The sequence below is a fragment of the Seriola aureovittata genome, chromosome 14 (genome assembly GCF_021018895.1).
Source record: "Seriola aureovittata isolate HTS-2021-v1 ecotype China chromosome 14, ASM2101889v1, whole genome shotgun sequence".
NCBI lineage: Eukaryota > Metazoa > Chordata > Actinopteri > Carangiformes > Carangidae > Seriola > Seriola aureovittata.
In genome coordinates, this window is record NC_079377.1 from 17534544 (window position 1) to 17550975 (window position 16432).

Here is a 16432-nt window from a genome sequence, read left to right on the forward strand (position 1 = left end):
GAAAAAGAAAGACGATAAAAGATATAGATAAAGATGAATATATTTGAGACTTTTTTTGTCTTCAGTGTAGACAACAGTATTCACATGGCACAGATGACAGCATCTTTCTGTGTATATTTTGAATATTCCTCAGTTTTATTTCATTATTTTTTATTATTATTTTTGATCTGGTGATGATTCGCCTCGTCGTTCATTTCAAGCACATTAAGTGTAATTTCCTCTTTATCTCCTCTGCTCAGACAGAATTGACAACATGATGAAATACAGTCAGTGAACTTTGTTTTATTGGTTTTATCAGGATGGTTGACCTCTAGTACAGCAGATTGCATAGCTTTATTAACAGGATACAGTTGTTTGAGTCAGTTACTTGCTTGTTTCTGCACTCTTCCTTTAGACTTTGAAATTTGAGATGCAATTAAACAACAGAGAACCAATATTATCACATGGCATACTCTTCTCACTGCAACACATACTGTATGTGCAGGTCAAGCAATGAATACGTAAGCAAGTGATGAAACTACATGTGTGCAATATTTGACTGTTTGTTTTTCGTGTATGTTTTGTTTTTGTTACATATGTAACAATATTGTTGTCCCAGAAATGTCCCCTCAATGTTGTATCAATGCTGTACATACTCTACACCATGTCTTTCACATGTAGCATTTAGCTATGGCATCTAATAATATAATAAAAGGACCCTGTAAAAACCATTGAGCATTTCCAAGATCAAGGGTCCATAAGGGTCCATTATGACCCTTATATTTGTAAAATCCATCCCTCCAAACAAAACCGATGTCTAGACGTGCTGCTTGCTGAAGTAGCTGATGTACTCAGAGGCTGTAATGACTGTAAAGGATGGTGAGTCTATGAATTTTAGACACAGGATGCCCAATTAGCACTACTTAGAAAGCCTGATGGAGCACAAAAACAGACAGGATAAGATCATGAGTAGGCAGAGAGCAAACGAGAGGACAGAAAGAAGATTGGTCTGCTAAAAAGGCCTCCCTCAAGGTTGTTGAGTCAAGTAAACATCTTCCCGCTGTGTGTCAGTGGTGCAGAAAGACAATCAGAATCAACTCTAAGCCTCCATGATAAATGCACCAACAGCCGGGTGCTTCCACAGTCAGGACAATGTCAGAAGTATTTAGTGAAGCTGGTTTTAGGCCGGATGTAATGGATCTGCTCGAACGTGCGGGTATGTGTGTAAAGTTCACTTAAAAGAGCAACGGAAGAGAAAGCTTTCATCAGCTTAACACCTTCACCTTAACTCAAAGCCTGAATGGGTACTCTGTGCTCATCACATTTATAGACACACACACAGGCATGCACACACAGATGCATAAAAATAAACACACCGACACAAGAAGCATGCGTTCATGCCATACCGTATGTGTGTACAATTACAGAGGAAGTGAACCTCATTAAAGGTCAGAGGACAGAGAGAGATTCCTGGCAGTGTAGTGAGGGCTGTACAGGGGCTAGGAAAGAGCGAGGTATAGTTTATGGAGGAGGGAGAGAGCAAAGACGACTGTTTCCACTCCTGTCAACGTTCTGCACATTTAAGTTTTACTGTGAGTGTCTGTGGTGTATCAGAGTTTCATCTGTGTGAGAGAGAGCAGGAAACGGAGTGAAGAGAAGGGACAGAGAGAGAGCGTAAAGGCCACATTAGTTAATTTTTCTGATGACACTTTCTTGGACTGGGGCCAATTTTTTTTTCAGATTTTGTTTTAATCTGGTCTTTAAATCATACATTTTTATTTCAACTGTTTTTATCTAAAGTTACTTAGGATTCACCTCAAATGGATCTCCTCCCCGTCAGTTCAAAACAAACAGAGGTGGAAATCATGCCTCTGTCTACATCTAAATGCTGTTTATGTGATCCTGATGCTGAAAGAACAGCTTCTCCCAAAGCTTTCATAATTTGTAGGCGCAAGGACAGGCATAAGTTTGGAGTCAGGGATAGTTGATGGTCAAGAGCGATGGCTGCTTACCTTGTGGTAATGCTGATTAGAGATTTGGAGTACAGAGTGCTTTTTAGGAGATGTTGGGGTTGCAAATGACTGTTTTCCAAATGAGTGTCTTTTGGGATTGTGGGTTTCTTATAAATGCGCTTGGGCAGGTCTGGGTGTCAACAAACAAAAGGAGGGGAAAGGAAAGAAAAACAAGTTGCCCATAAACAAACTGTCATCATTGCTGGAAGATGGAAAAACAGGTTGAACAAACCGACAAATCCTGAAGTGCACCTAGCCAAGCCCTAATGATTCAAGAAGATTGCTCTCCTTTTGATGTAACCGAAGCAACAACAGACTAAACAGACCTCAAGTGGCATACAGGAGCCAGCACGCAATGGAAGTGAAATGCCAAAGCCTTGAAAGGCCTGAAGGCAGGTACATTGTTGTGCCCCATTAACTATAGTTCCTCTGAAAATGGCTAGGGGAAAACATCAGTGGCCTTTGCCGCTCGCCTTCTGCCCTGAGAATGGGATGCAAACATTTCCACATGTGCTTCACAGCGCACTCAGACACACGCGCATACAAATAGACATGAATGAACACACACATGCAGTACACATACAAAGGTATAATACCATGTGAGTGTGAAAGACATGGGCAGACTATTAGAGGGACTCAACTAACAAATGTCATTATCCAAGCACATTGGCTTGAATATTATTACCATATCAGTGGGAGGCGTTTGGCATTCTTGCCTTCCCTTGCTACGGACTCACTGCTGAGAAAGAAAAAGAGATGGCATTGTTCTGAATTTTTCTCATACAGCTGACATTTTCACTGTCAAACATGCAAAGTCAGAGTGTCAGAGAGAAAGTCATTCAGCTGTTTTGGTATTTTTGCCATCCACTGAAGCAGCACCACGAATACCTAGGCATGTTTCTACAGAAGGCAATCCCTGAGGGCACTTCCCTGTGCTGCTCATGTTTTTTTAAAGCATTAGTGTACGGGAGGCATACAAATGATCATGCAGAAACATGATGAGAGCAGGAGGAGGGCTGGGATACGGGGTCTCCATGGCAACCACACAAAACAGCATGCACTCACCATGGCAACAGAGCTGGCGAGGGAATATAGCGGAGACAGTGTTGGAGCTGGTGCTGGCCTCTGGCTGTTTGAAGTGATACATGCACACCAGCAGCACAGCATCAGCAAGTAATTCACTCATACTAAAACATGAATACTAATATATTACATCTGTGAATAAATACTGGAACTGACAGTGACATGTACATTTCAAAACATGGAAGATTAGTCTGTAGTGGATCTTAAACTTAACATTCCGCTAATCAATATTATCATATTAAAAATGGACAAATGACTTTGTGTAATGTTAAAGTCATTTGTTGAGACAAACCCACAAAGAACTAGCACCCAAGTCTGGAGTTTCCCCTAAACTGAATGGGGCATTTTAGCATCTTTCAGCACTTTGTTTTGGCATTTCTGTACTGTTTTGGCTCAGTCTCATCAGCCTGGTTTAGAGCAGCAGCAGACAGCTAAATGAAAAAAAATTTAAAAACTAGCAGCTAGCTGGTGAACAGAGTGGAGCATTTAGCAGCCACAGAGCCTAATGTTTTTCACAGAAATTAGTGGGAAGTCTGGGCTTGCATTTGGCATGGTGCCTTAAACATGACCCCATGTATATTTCCCAAAAAGTTCAACCATTCCTTCAAGCATTACCTCAACATTCATCACCTAACCCTTATCCTAACCTTTAACGAATACATATTTTAACCTTTGGCCAGAGGTTAATTGGCCCTAAGTAAAACAAAAGTTTAAAACCTCTGAAAAGGATAGAAGTGCAGGAGAAGAAACACACACAGACAGCACTTTGTTCCTATACAGTGGCAGTATGTCATGGTATAACGGTACAGTAGGCCTTGTTAATAGAGCCACAAACGGCTAACCTGAGATGACAAATGGCCCCACACAACTGCTGATGCAGGCCACAGTCAGTTGTACTGTAAACGATAATGGTTTCCCTGCCAGACAAGGAGAAACCCCCAGAACATACATCATCATTCTGACACTGCTGTTGCACAAAGGGATATGCAACAAAATCTTTACACAGTGGTTTGAATATAAAAAAATGCTGGCTCACACATGAAGTCACAAGTTTCACCACCCATCAATACACAATTTACCCTAAATAAAAATGACTAAAACCTCCTCCCAAAGCTGGAGAAATCAAAATCATTACCCCCAAACGAGGCATGATTAATGCTGCACATTAAGTGGGCATTTGACAAAAGAGTCTCTAATGAGGTTGGTTGTCAGTGACGTTTTTTTTCTTCAATCATTGTCTTTAATTAAACACTGAAACACAAAGAGACACACAGATATTAATCACTCTGGTTTAAGCTGCTTTTCAATTCAGCAGCCATTAAAAGTTGCGCCGCTTGACTGGATTCGACGTCAGCTGAGATCGAATTGAATTGTGTCACTGTGAACTCTGGAGACCTTAAATAAAGACCATGTTTTTTTTTAGTGTCTGTGGGAGTTCAGATGAGATCTCAAGTGCCACATATCAAGTGCGAGATGAAAAATAAAGCATGCTCAAAGTGTCATTTTGTCCTTTGTGTTTCAGTGAATAGTTGGCAAACCATATGCTTTTGAATTGTTTGACAGAGGATGTGCATAATTTCTCTACATCTATATTCAGCCATCCTGGAGCGAGACTGTCTGCTGGAGCTGTCTGTTCACTGGAATAATCAAAGCGGGTGGGTGTGGCAGAGGGCTAACTGGCAATAGCAACACAATAGACCTGAATCAATGTCTCCATCTAGTGACAAGAGGAAACTTTACATTAACAGGTGGATTTTTTTTTTTTCACAATAACATTAGCAATCATGGTCACGTTATTTTCAGAAGTTATTTCTATTGCAGAGTAGTTGTACTTTTATTTTGTAGTGCCTAATTTTGTTTTTATTTGAATGGTCTTCTATAGGCTTCGATATACTCAAACTGAATTTTTGGTTAATATTATTATTTTTCCTAATATTGACTGCATTTTCCTGTAATACATACACACTATTATGCAAAAGATCATGGTGTAGAGTAAAACTGATTATGCATAGTGTGCATAATCAGTTAATGTTAATTGGATGCTTTCAGAACTATTCTCATACTTTTTCCTTTAACTTTTCTTCCATTTTCCATCTTTCCTGATGAGCATCTAGCTTGCCGAGAGATATTTGTCTTGGTTTTACATGTATACGTTTTTTACTTACTACAAAATGTTCAAGAAAGATATGTACAGGTGCAGGAAATTTGTAGTATTAATGCATACAGGAATATTTTTTTCAACAGGCATCTCTGTTCTGGATTCTATTAAAAAGCCTAGAAGTCTCTCTAACATGACTCTTTGACAGACAGTGAGAAAAGGCAGACTACAGACTAATGCACAAGCAAAAATTTCCTGTTTTATAAACACTGATTTCCGCCGGATAAATCAGGTTCATCTCAGGTGAGTGGTAACAGATCACCCACAAGGAAATGACACAAGAAACCCTTGAAACAATGTCAGCTGCTTTGGAGTTTAGGAAAAGGAACTGGAAGATACTGTGTCCCTCAGAGAGCAGTGGTTCCAAACCTCTTTGGCTTGTGACTGCTTAGCTGCGTCTGTTTTTGGACCCGTTGCTTGTTAGAAACATAAAAAGCCCGAACTGACCAACATTTCATGATAATAATAATAATAATAATATATAATAAATTTGTAATGATGGCAGAAAAAAACAACTCACAGTGTTTAGTGACAGGAGCTGATATATTATCGAATGAAAGCTATTAGAATAAGTCACTGCAATGGTATATTTGAAAAGTTGTCACATAATAGCATCCTATCCATGAATGATTATATCTGGATGGCTGCAAGTGAAAAGTAGAATCATTTTCCAGGGCAGAGGATCTTTGCATGTCTTCCTCCACTTTCAATATTAGAATTTGGGATTGTGGGTAACAGCTTAAAGAAACACTCAGCCAACTCAATATTTGCATGAATGGCATTAGGTTGTGATGGTTAGTAATTAATTTACCCAAACAAAACTTCTCTGGATTTTTAAGAGTATACTCCATAAATCATGCTCAGTAAAAAAAAAAAAAACATCTTAACTTTTTTGTTGTCATTTAATCCTTTAAAATAATTTAAAACTTTAAATGTCATGTTTATAATTCATGTGCTGTCCATCAAGGATTTGTATAAAAGGGTTAACCAGAAGTACTGTCTGTTTGTTTGTTTTGAGGCTCGTCATCGTGAATAACTTCTGTGCGATGCAAATAATTATTAGTCAGCAAGTTGATTTATTCCACAGATCAAATATGATTTGTTACAGTTTATCAGGAAGTTGTCCATGCAACAACTCCCTCATCACACCCATCAACTATTATTTCACTCTCAAAAATACATACACACAAATGACAGACTCATCTCAGTGGTCATATATTATCAATATTATTATGCACAAAATATAAAACTAGCATCTTTCTTTGACATCAATACATAGTGGCTGCAATATAACTTCTCTTCCACACAATGTCTGCACATTTATATACACAAAGTAATTACTATGCAGTGCATAGTCTCCATAAATTTCTTGTCATGATATTGCAGAATGAATATCATCGGACTTTTAAGACTTGCCAAGATCCAGACACGTGTGCTGTCAGAGAAAAGACTCAAACTCAGTTAAGACAGAATAAATAAAACCTTGAGGAGTGTGTGCAAATGCATCTGAGAGCATGAAATGATGAAAGAGACAGACAGTCAAGGGTGTGAAACATGACCTCCTTGACAAGCTACTGTGCACCTCTGTGTGCACTCAATGTCCTCAAATGTGAATGCCATGAACAGAGGAAGTTGCCTCAGAGACCCTGAGATAACCCATCTGACCTGTGTCCTGCCAAACAGCCCTGTCGGTTACAGACAGTGGACTTGTAGAGTTACAAAAGGGGCCGAACCACTCAGCGCTGAAATGTGGCTCTTGCAGCGGCTGTCAATCAGGCTTACTGCTTTGTTAAAATATCTCAAGCAGGAAAGGGTTGAGCCCTGCTACTTCCATGAAACACTGCCAACATAAAGAAATAACATCTGTGTAATAAAACCCTGTTATGTGTGTTAGATTTTTCATGGATTCTTTAATCACAAATTCCCAGGTTGTAATCATGACCTCTGAACCTCCTCATGTAATTAAGGAGGTTAAGGAATTGAGGTATTTTTCACTGAGACTATTGTCTCAGTGAAAAATAACAATTTGTCAAAAACCTGACAGATGACATATTGTTCTCTAATACACTCTCTCAAAAACCTTGTGCACCCTTTTCTTAATCTTCTGAGACATATTTAACATCTCTGACCAGTTATCAGGGTCTAAGATGTTGGTTACACAGCAGCCAGTAGTATGGCAGTAATGACAGTGGGTTATAGAGATCTATTTCACACAGCTACAAGTGGGTATCCATGTGGAGGGTGTGTGGAATTTCAGCTGATGTGTGTGCTTCAGCATCAGTTGTTTTAAAGAAATCTCCCACTTTTTTATGTCCTCCACTGGACAGAAGACTCTGAAGCGTTCAAAGTGTACCGTGAGCAAAGCTCTGACCTGTTTGGTTTCTGAATATGTTTCACAGGGATCCCCTTGGAGTTAGAGGTCTAACTCATCTGCCTTGAGCAATGATTGTTTCACACTACGATGACCATCAGAAAGCGATGACGCAAATGTCTCCCACTTTGTGTTTCACACTTCTTCATTAATCAGCCAGCGATCAGGCTCCGTTCAGGTCGGGTCAGCCTAACACTGCTTCAGGGAGCAGTGACACAGCAGATTATCTGTACAAATTTCTGTTGTCTTCTCTCCCAATCTCCATCATTCATTGTCATTTTCTCTCCAACATTTTGTCTCCGTTTTGCTTTTTGCTCCTCTGCTTTGGTTGTTTCTCTTCCTGCTTTCTCTCTGTGTCCTCATTCACCTCTGTTTTTCTCACTGGGCTCGCTCTCTTTCTTTCAGTGTTGCAAGAGGAAGTTGGTTGCCATGTTGATGTCGTTGTTTGAAGCTCTGAGGGCCTCAAGGGCATCAGTCCTGGAAAAGCCCATTTCCACCAGTCGTGCAACCTGTGGGCCAAAAAAAAAAAACAAACAACTGAGAGACAGCAGCTGCATCACCTGGGAATATTTCATAAGGATTCCCTACACAAAGTCAGGTGTAGGTGGGCTATAAAGACCAGTTTTGGTCTGTCTGTTAGCGGTCTGCCTGTGTATAAAGATTCTGAGTCATGCAGATCATAAGATATGTGAAATAATATCTGGAAATTACAGAAAGTGAACTAATACTGCACTCATGGTGTGAAGCTGCACGTGTGTAAAGATATACAGGAACACACATGTGAACACCCACCTGCTCCTCTGCCACAGGAGAGTTGTCCAATAGTGGTGGCTGTGTGGATGGTTGTGTCTGAGCCTGGGGGCGGGGCTGCATTGGGGGTCGGTTCTGTCCTCTGTGTCTCAGGGAGGGAAACAACCTGGTCCACTGTAACAACCCAGGCTGCACACACACACACACACAGACATGGAGCCACAACCAAGCACTGCTCATATGTAGACATTGAACAAATGGTACAACTGCAATTCAATACAATTCTTGAGTGGCATCTGATGCTTGAAGTAAGTGAAGTTCTGACATTGGAGTTAGGCTGCGCATTAATGCAGCAATAAGTGGGTGCTTGTGTGTTTATCTACCTGTGGCTGTTGTCTGGTGTTCCTCCTGGCCTCATTGTACTGGGCCAGCAGCAGCTGTTGGTCGAGCAGGTCCATCCTCTGCTGCCTCTGGATGTCCAGAGTGGCACCCATCCCCAGAGGTGTCTCACTGCTTGGCTGGGAGCCTTGATGACCACAGATGTTAATAACACATTAATAAGCAGACAAAAAACATGCAACACTGTGTAAAAAAGCTGTACATCAATTGGCAAAAAGCAGCATAGTGTGACATAGAAAAATTCTGGTTTTTTTATCTGTTATATAATAGCAGAAATATATTTTGTCATATTATGTCCTGCCCTTCACTATGATATCCTATCTTTTGGACATAGAAACATAGCAAACACCAAACCAGCTTACTGTCAACAGCGGCTCTATTCAAGCTTTCAGAACAAAATGTAGAAAGCCAAAGTTGTTCAGCACAGACTATTATGAGACTGATAAACACTCTTTCACAGCTGAAAGGCTTTAAATGACCGTGTAGGACATTAGAAATTGAAGAGGAGGAGCTGTTTAAGGCATGACGTTTAATGTAAACAACCTTTCAAGTGAATGTTTTCAGAGCAGAAAGTAATGTGTGCAGTCATGTGAAAAAGCACATCTTCAGTCATTCAGAAACTACTTTTCTTAATGAATACTGTATGCTTTCATACTACTATTTAATGATGGCATCATTGACCCATAACAGGACGAATGGCGTATTTCAATTTGGAACATGAATTACTTTAGCTAATTAGCCTAATTGTTAGTATAGCAAATGGCCACAAAAATCTCATAAGGTAAAGTGAATCTGAAAAAAAACTTTTACAAGCAGAGAAGATCTTTAAGACAGCTCATTATTTCATCCTTACTTTACTTTTCCTCCAGGTTAGTTTTTAATACAGGAAAATGAAAAAAACAAACAAATACAATTTAGCATACATACATTAATGCATCATAGCACTACTCAAATGCATAAAATGGATGTTATGTTATTTATTGGTATTAGTTTTTTTCTCAGTTAGACAGAGAAAGACAACTCCCTGCCAGGCCACGCAACACTGGTCACAGAGAAAAGGATTTGCACAGGATTTGTGTTCTGTGATTACTAATGGTTGGACTCACTTGAGAAGAGTGGCTCCAAAATACACCGTCCAATACGAGACACCCAGGAGGGTATGAAGAGGAGCTTCTGTAGCCGGAGAACATTGGAGTGGTACAACCCGCCTGAGATCTGAAAGGCACATTCACAGAAAATATAATACAGATATCAGCTTTACTGTGTGGAGATCAAACTTTGCAAGGTAATCCATGGTGTGCTGCAGGGAAACATGATCCGATTTCAGAGATATCAAAACCTGTGTTCAGTAAGGCTGCAAAGAACAATTATTTTCATTATTGATTAATGTGATGATTATTTTTATTTTTATTATTGCATGATAATTTTGATGCTGAATAAATAGCGCCACCTGCTACCGTGCGGAGTGCTGGGCCAGTGGATTGTTGACCCTATTTACTGTATTGGTTTTGGGGCTGTTTGGGGAGTTAGGTTGTCTGTGAGTTTGATTTTAATGGTGAAGCGGACCTTGGTCTGAAAAAGTTTGAGAAGCGCTGCTCTTGAACACATTGTTTTGACTCTCTGGCCCACACACAACCTGTGTGCTGAGTCCTGCAGCCCTCAACAAACAACCCACGTACTGCACCTCCTCCAGCCATAAATCACTTATTGGTGTTTTAATTATCGTTTCTCTTCCTAGATACACAGCAAATGATGAATTAATGAAGAATTTGGCTACTTACCAGTCCACTGAGTGCAAGAAGCCACATGAAGGGGCTGGAAGTCAACAGCTGGGGGAGAGGAGAAGACAAAGAAACAACGCATTCTCAAGAACTCTGAAGGACAAAGAAAAATATATACACACATACTCACACCAGCAGAACACGGGCTTACCTGCAAGCCTACTATGTAGACCAGAGACTTGTTGGTGATGTGGATGTGGCCCAGGACCTGGGTGACTGGCATCCTGGGGATTGACAGGTAGAAAGGCACAAAAAGAGAGAAGACTGGAGCAAGCCTGTGAGAAGAGAAGTGTAAAAGTACAGAGGTTAGAAATGACATGCACGAATAGAGACACAGAGAGAAATAAAAATATGAACATTTCAAACTCGAACATCAAACTTGTCAGTGTAATTATCAGATTTTGTTTCACGCCGCTTAATACAAATCACTGAAAAGTTATTCACCACTCATTAATATAAAATACATTGATATTCAGCAGTAATAGTAATATTTCAGGCAATCTGGGGAAGGTCATGTTAGATTTGCCATTTTTACTTCCTTCCTTTTGTGGCAGTGGATAGTATGCTGCTGTCACAGTCCACCACCATTTAAATACCGTATCCTCAAATATAATATGGGGAGGGGATTAGGAAATGAAAAAACGGATACTGCCCAAGGCTTACATGGTGATATGTTGAGGTGAAAAAGACAGATTTTCCACTTAAGTGACACATGGCTTGAACATTGTCTTAACACTTCATAAACCTAACTGAATACAAGGCTATTTATCTTTTAATTGCAGGATCCTCAGAGGCCATAAGAGTGACAAAAGCTATTCCCTTTTCGAGATGCAGCACATTCATTTGTGAAACTTATCAAATGTTGTGGTTAATAAAATGACCGAGCTACTCACAGTCCTGCAGGCAGTTCCTCGACTTCATAGTCAAATAGGAACTGGAAAGCCTGGGCCAGCAGGAAGTCCATCAGCGCAGACAGACACCAAGTGCCCAACAGGAAGGACTGGAATTAGAATATGCACCACGTATGATGGTTAGACCAATACAAACTTAGAAAGTCTTCAAACTTTTCAATACATTTTCACAAACACAGTGACACTAAGTGTCAGATGTCTTTTATGCAACAAGCTAGTGAGAACTGCTTTGTGCCAGATGAGGAAATTACATAGCACCTTCCCCAAAAGAGGAAGTTGCTACAGAGGTGAACCTCATAGTGATTCATATTCAATCTTACAATCCTGTTAAAGAAGATCTTAACGTTTTGCTTTTGTCTATGAATGTAACTGGAGAGGAAATGACCCACAAAAAGATTTCGGGGCAATGTAGTTCAGCAAGGAATATGAGCAAGTTTATTAATTTGTACTGTGTATTTATGTTTGTATTATTCAAATGTCAGTGGATATGGTACTTACAGCAAACTTCCTGGTGCCAAACCTCCTTTCAAAGATTCGGAAGTTGTAAATGAGCAGGCTGCTACAAAAGGAGTCCTTCACATCTAGACACACCAACCTGCCACACAACAACCTCCACACCTACAGCACGAGGGACAGAAGAATTATACATTCAAATTAATAACTTGGTGTAATAATGCCTCTTCTGAATAACACAGTGTACATAACCTAAATGTTATGCCATGTTATGCCCTATCTCACATCTCAGACTCACCAAGAACTTCTAGACGTTAATGTTTTTAAAACAATTTGACAAAATAGTATAATGTCAAGGTCATTTTAATAGCTTTTTCAGAACTTTCAACTGCATCTCATGGCCTTCATCAGCGAATACAACTGGCTCAAGTGGCATCATGTAGCATAAGTAGGGAACTTTTGACTCCTTTCCCAGTTGATGCTGCCACTGGTTTTGATCTGGTAATCACAAACAGCTGCCCCAATCGGTTTCACTGATGTAGATCACACTGCATTACATTGTTTTTACCTGTTATCATGTAATCAAAGTTCCTTAGGTTATATTGGTCACATGATGATACAAGAGTCAGTATCGTAACAACTGTGATATCTTCATTCACTGATGAATGAGATGCAGCTGAAAGATCCACTAAAAGACCTGGACCTTGAGTTAAAATTATGTTGTCATTCCAATGGTCAAGAATGAACTATGATGTTCAGTTTTAAAACAATACATCATTCATCAACATGTTTTAAAAGTTTATATCTACTGGTGTCTAAACCAGGACAGTTTCACAAAAAGTAGAGGAACATGGCACCCAGGGACACATACACATTATTTAGAAATACTGGTTGTTGTTTCACATGCTAACACACAGACAGATGCTGAAGATGTACCTGGTGCTGGTGGGTGACAGCCTGTAGGTTGTATACAAACAGTTCTTGGTACTGTGGCAGCAGGGTGAGCATCACAGTCAGTCCATTGAGAACCAGGAGGAGGCCTTTAGACAGAGGAGCCTTATCTGTGCAGACCACCAGTGATGGAAAGTAGGTACATTTACTCAAGTGCTATGCAACAAAATGCTGCTTACAAATTAATGTATCAGTAATAATAACCTAATGATATGATGCCATAATGATATGACGTACTCTGAGTACTTTAATACTGTAAATACAATTTCCTGATTATACTTATATACTTTATTTTATATACAGGCCCCTTTTTTTGTAATTTTCGGTTACTTTTAACGATGGCACATTAGCTAAATAAACCGACTAAATGGAAAAGCAAAGCGTATGTTATTTATTAACTGAACGCAGCTGTAAGAGAGAGATATAGCCTAGAGTAAATGAATGACAGCGCAATGCTAACACCAGTTAGCTGAGCTAGCTGTTACCGTTGGTTTGACGGTGGATAACGGATACTTACAGAGGCCCCGAGAGCCGGTGGTGGTAAACATGGCGTCCAAATGAGTAACGGAGTCCAGGCGAAGACCGTTAATCCAAAGGCAAAGCAAAACTAAGGCTAAAACACCGAAATAAAGTTGGGGTGAGGATCCATGCTGTGATGAGAAGGAGACAGGGGGAAGGGGAATGTCCTATGGAAGCTCGACAAGCTCAAAAAGTGTTTTTTCGCAGGCAGCTGAAATTAGAGGAAACGTGACCTGTGGAGGGCGCTGTTGTTCTGTGGTGAGGACTTGATAAGGATCCCTGGATATTTTTACTGATAAATTTACACGATCGCTAATATTGACAAACCAACAAAAAATGCAGAGAATTGATAAGTTATGTATGCGATCCATTGCTGAAGGCAACTAAATAATAAAACCATCTCTATTTTCCGTTCACCATTTTCTGTTTATGAGAGTTTAATTCCATTAATATTATATGTATATAATGTTTTACAAATAAAAGTAGTGCAGGACAAAAACTAATGCGTATTATAACAATAACAAAATATAAAAATGAATCTGCAGCGACTACTTCTAATCAGTGGTGTGCAAGGGCCTACTCAGGTCTTTTATTTAGGCCTAAGTAAAAGTAGCAATAACACAGTGTAGCAATATTCAGTCAAAGGCAAATGTCATGCATTTAAAATTTAACTTCGTCTTTTCAATAGTCAGCACCAAAATATACTAATTTCGCAGAATGGCCCATTTCAGAACAATGTACTGTATATTATATTATTAGATTATAATTAGTGATGAATTAGTGTGAACATCACTTTAACTTGCAGCTGGTAAAGGTTGGGCTAATTTTAATTAGGCCTACTTTACATGCTGCAGAGTAGCCTATATAAAGAGAAAGGGAATGTCTGGAAATATCTGAATCTTAGGGAGTTGGTCTCTCTGGGTGCATCTGAAGCAATTTTAAATGACTTGAAGGCCGGTAGATGTTTTGACCGATTCATGTTGCCCCTTTTTGACCCTTGATATTGATGACTTGTGATGAACATTTGATGAATGTTATTTTATTATGATATTTAATGAGTCTTTATTTTCATTGTTAATTGTTATAAGTATGTCTGCAACCCTGTTAAGGTTGCTGCTGCCTGTTTTATCCAGGACATCCTTATTTAAGAGCTTTTGATCTCAATTACACTTTTCCTGGTTAAATTTCATAATGTATTTGTTGATTATATTTTCTATTATATTCTGTATTATTGATCTGAATCAAAGTAGAAGAAAATGGAAATTCTGAAGTTAAGTACAAGTACCTCAAAGCTGTACTTGAGTAAATGTTATGCTACTAATAATACATACATATGAGAAATATATTAAAAGAATGTATTATTACCATAAAAATAAACCATGAGAGAATTGAGGAGGGCAAATTGTTTCAAACAAACCTGTAAAAATGTTTCATGACAAATTGTTGTTCTTGTATGAGATCAGGGTCATCTCTGGTCCGTACTCCAGTGCGAACCACTGATTTAACGACTGCAGCACCCCTGCAGCTAGTGTCTTGCTCACAGGCATTTCGGCAGTGCAGCTGCTGTAGGCAGATGATCGTCCTGATGAAGGGCAGTCTCCTTATCCACGATACCACCCTGCCAGTATCTCATGCACCGCAAACAGGGCATTTCCAAGGGCCCTGAAGCACTGGTTTAATCATGTTTGATCTTTAGCCTTGTCATCTATGACCATTTGCTCAGTATGTAATATGTGTTTATGGGTTGGATATACATACGGACAAGCAGCGTGGGGAGTGTTTCATGTCTTGAAGCCATGTGGTCAGCTTTCTGACAGAGTGGTCACAGTGTTAATTATCCTTGGGGCCTTGAGCAGGATGTGACTGCACAAAGTCCAGTTTAATGACTTTTTCTTATGGTCCTCTGGCCTTATGCACACAGTGTCATATCTTGTCAAGGTCCAGACTTCCTTTGCAGAGCCCCTGCTTTGTCTTACAATACAGGCTGCCAGATTTATTCACATCAAACTGTGTATACCTTCATGCCTGGCTGTGATTGCTCCTGAGCCAATTGATCCAGTGCTTATGTTACTTCCAAATACATTTGAAAAGATATGGCGAACAGCTGTCTAATAGTGTTGCATTTCCCCATCATCCACAGATGCAGTAGCGTGTTAGTTCCCATTGGTTAGTTCCCACCCATTAGGTCTATTTGGCTGCCGGTGGTCAGATGTGACTGCAAAGCAGAGCTCAGGAACAGCTTGCTAATTGTGTTTCAGACCTTCTCTGTCACTGATGTAGGAGTGAGGTCTAAAAAGGTTGCTTTGCCCCTGTTCTCAATCAAAGATAATCAGATTAAACAGCGCAGAGATGTGTGTATGCGTATGTGTGTGTGTTTGTGTGTGCTTACCAATAAAGAGACTCCAGATTTGGAGACAGCCTTGACTCCTGCTGTTTGCTTTGTTCATTAAGAGGAGATGAGCAGATGGTTTGCTGGTCTGTTGTGCAGTACACACATACGGGCACACACTCATAGAAACACACACACACATGCAAATACACGCACACGCACGCGCACACACACACACACACACACACACACACACACACACACACACACACACACACACACACACACACACACACACACACACACACACACACATCGTGCTCCGTCCTGTCACCTTAGCTTTATCCTCCATTTATCTTTTCCATTACACATCTCTCAGCAGGACAATGCTACTCAGTGAATTGTGAGGGATATGTGTGTGTGTATGTGTGTGAGAGGGAGAGAGAGAGAGAGAGAGATACACGGGAGTGTGAAAGTAGAGTGTTGCTGAATGAAGTCACAAACCTTTTTAGTCAAGACAGCCTCTGAGGTGGTCATCTGAAAAGCTGATGACTCATTCACACATTCATTTACGTGAATCATTGCTATTCACTTGTCACCGACTCTGTATTCAGGAAGAATTGCTTATAACAGCGGTATTGTTTTAGTCCCGCATCACAGCTTATCTGCCTGTGTCCAGGAAATGGCACACTGCACATTTAGACAGGGTTGCATGAGCAAAATCTGGCCTACTGCA

General features: G+C 40.0%; 1 protein-coding gene across 1 annotated transcript; it reads right to left on the bottom strand.

Moving 5' to 3' along the window:
- Positions 1-6288: 6288 nt before the first annotated feature.
- ubac2 (UBA domain containing 2) lies at positions 6289-13595 on the bottom strand. Its single transcript, XM_056396330.1, has 10 exons — positions 13366-13595; positions 12834-12958; positions 11943-12062; positions 11427-11533; positions 10685-10808; positions 10534-10581; positions 9859-9967; positions 8737-8879; positions 8396-8542; positions 6289-8112 (listed from the first exon to the last, which is right to left on the bottom strand). The coding sequence occupies exons 1-10, from the start codon at positions 13394-13396 to the stop codon at positions 8005-8007; spliced, it is 1062 nt and encodes a 353-aa protein (XP_056252305.1). The 5' UTR covers positions 13397-13595; the 3' UTR covers positions 6289-8004.
- Between the last annotated feature and the right edge of the window lie 2837 nt (positions 13596-16432).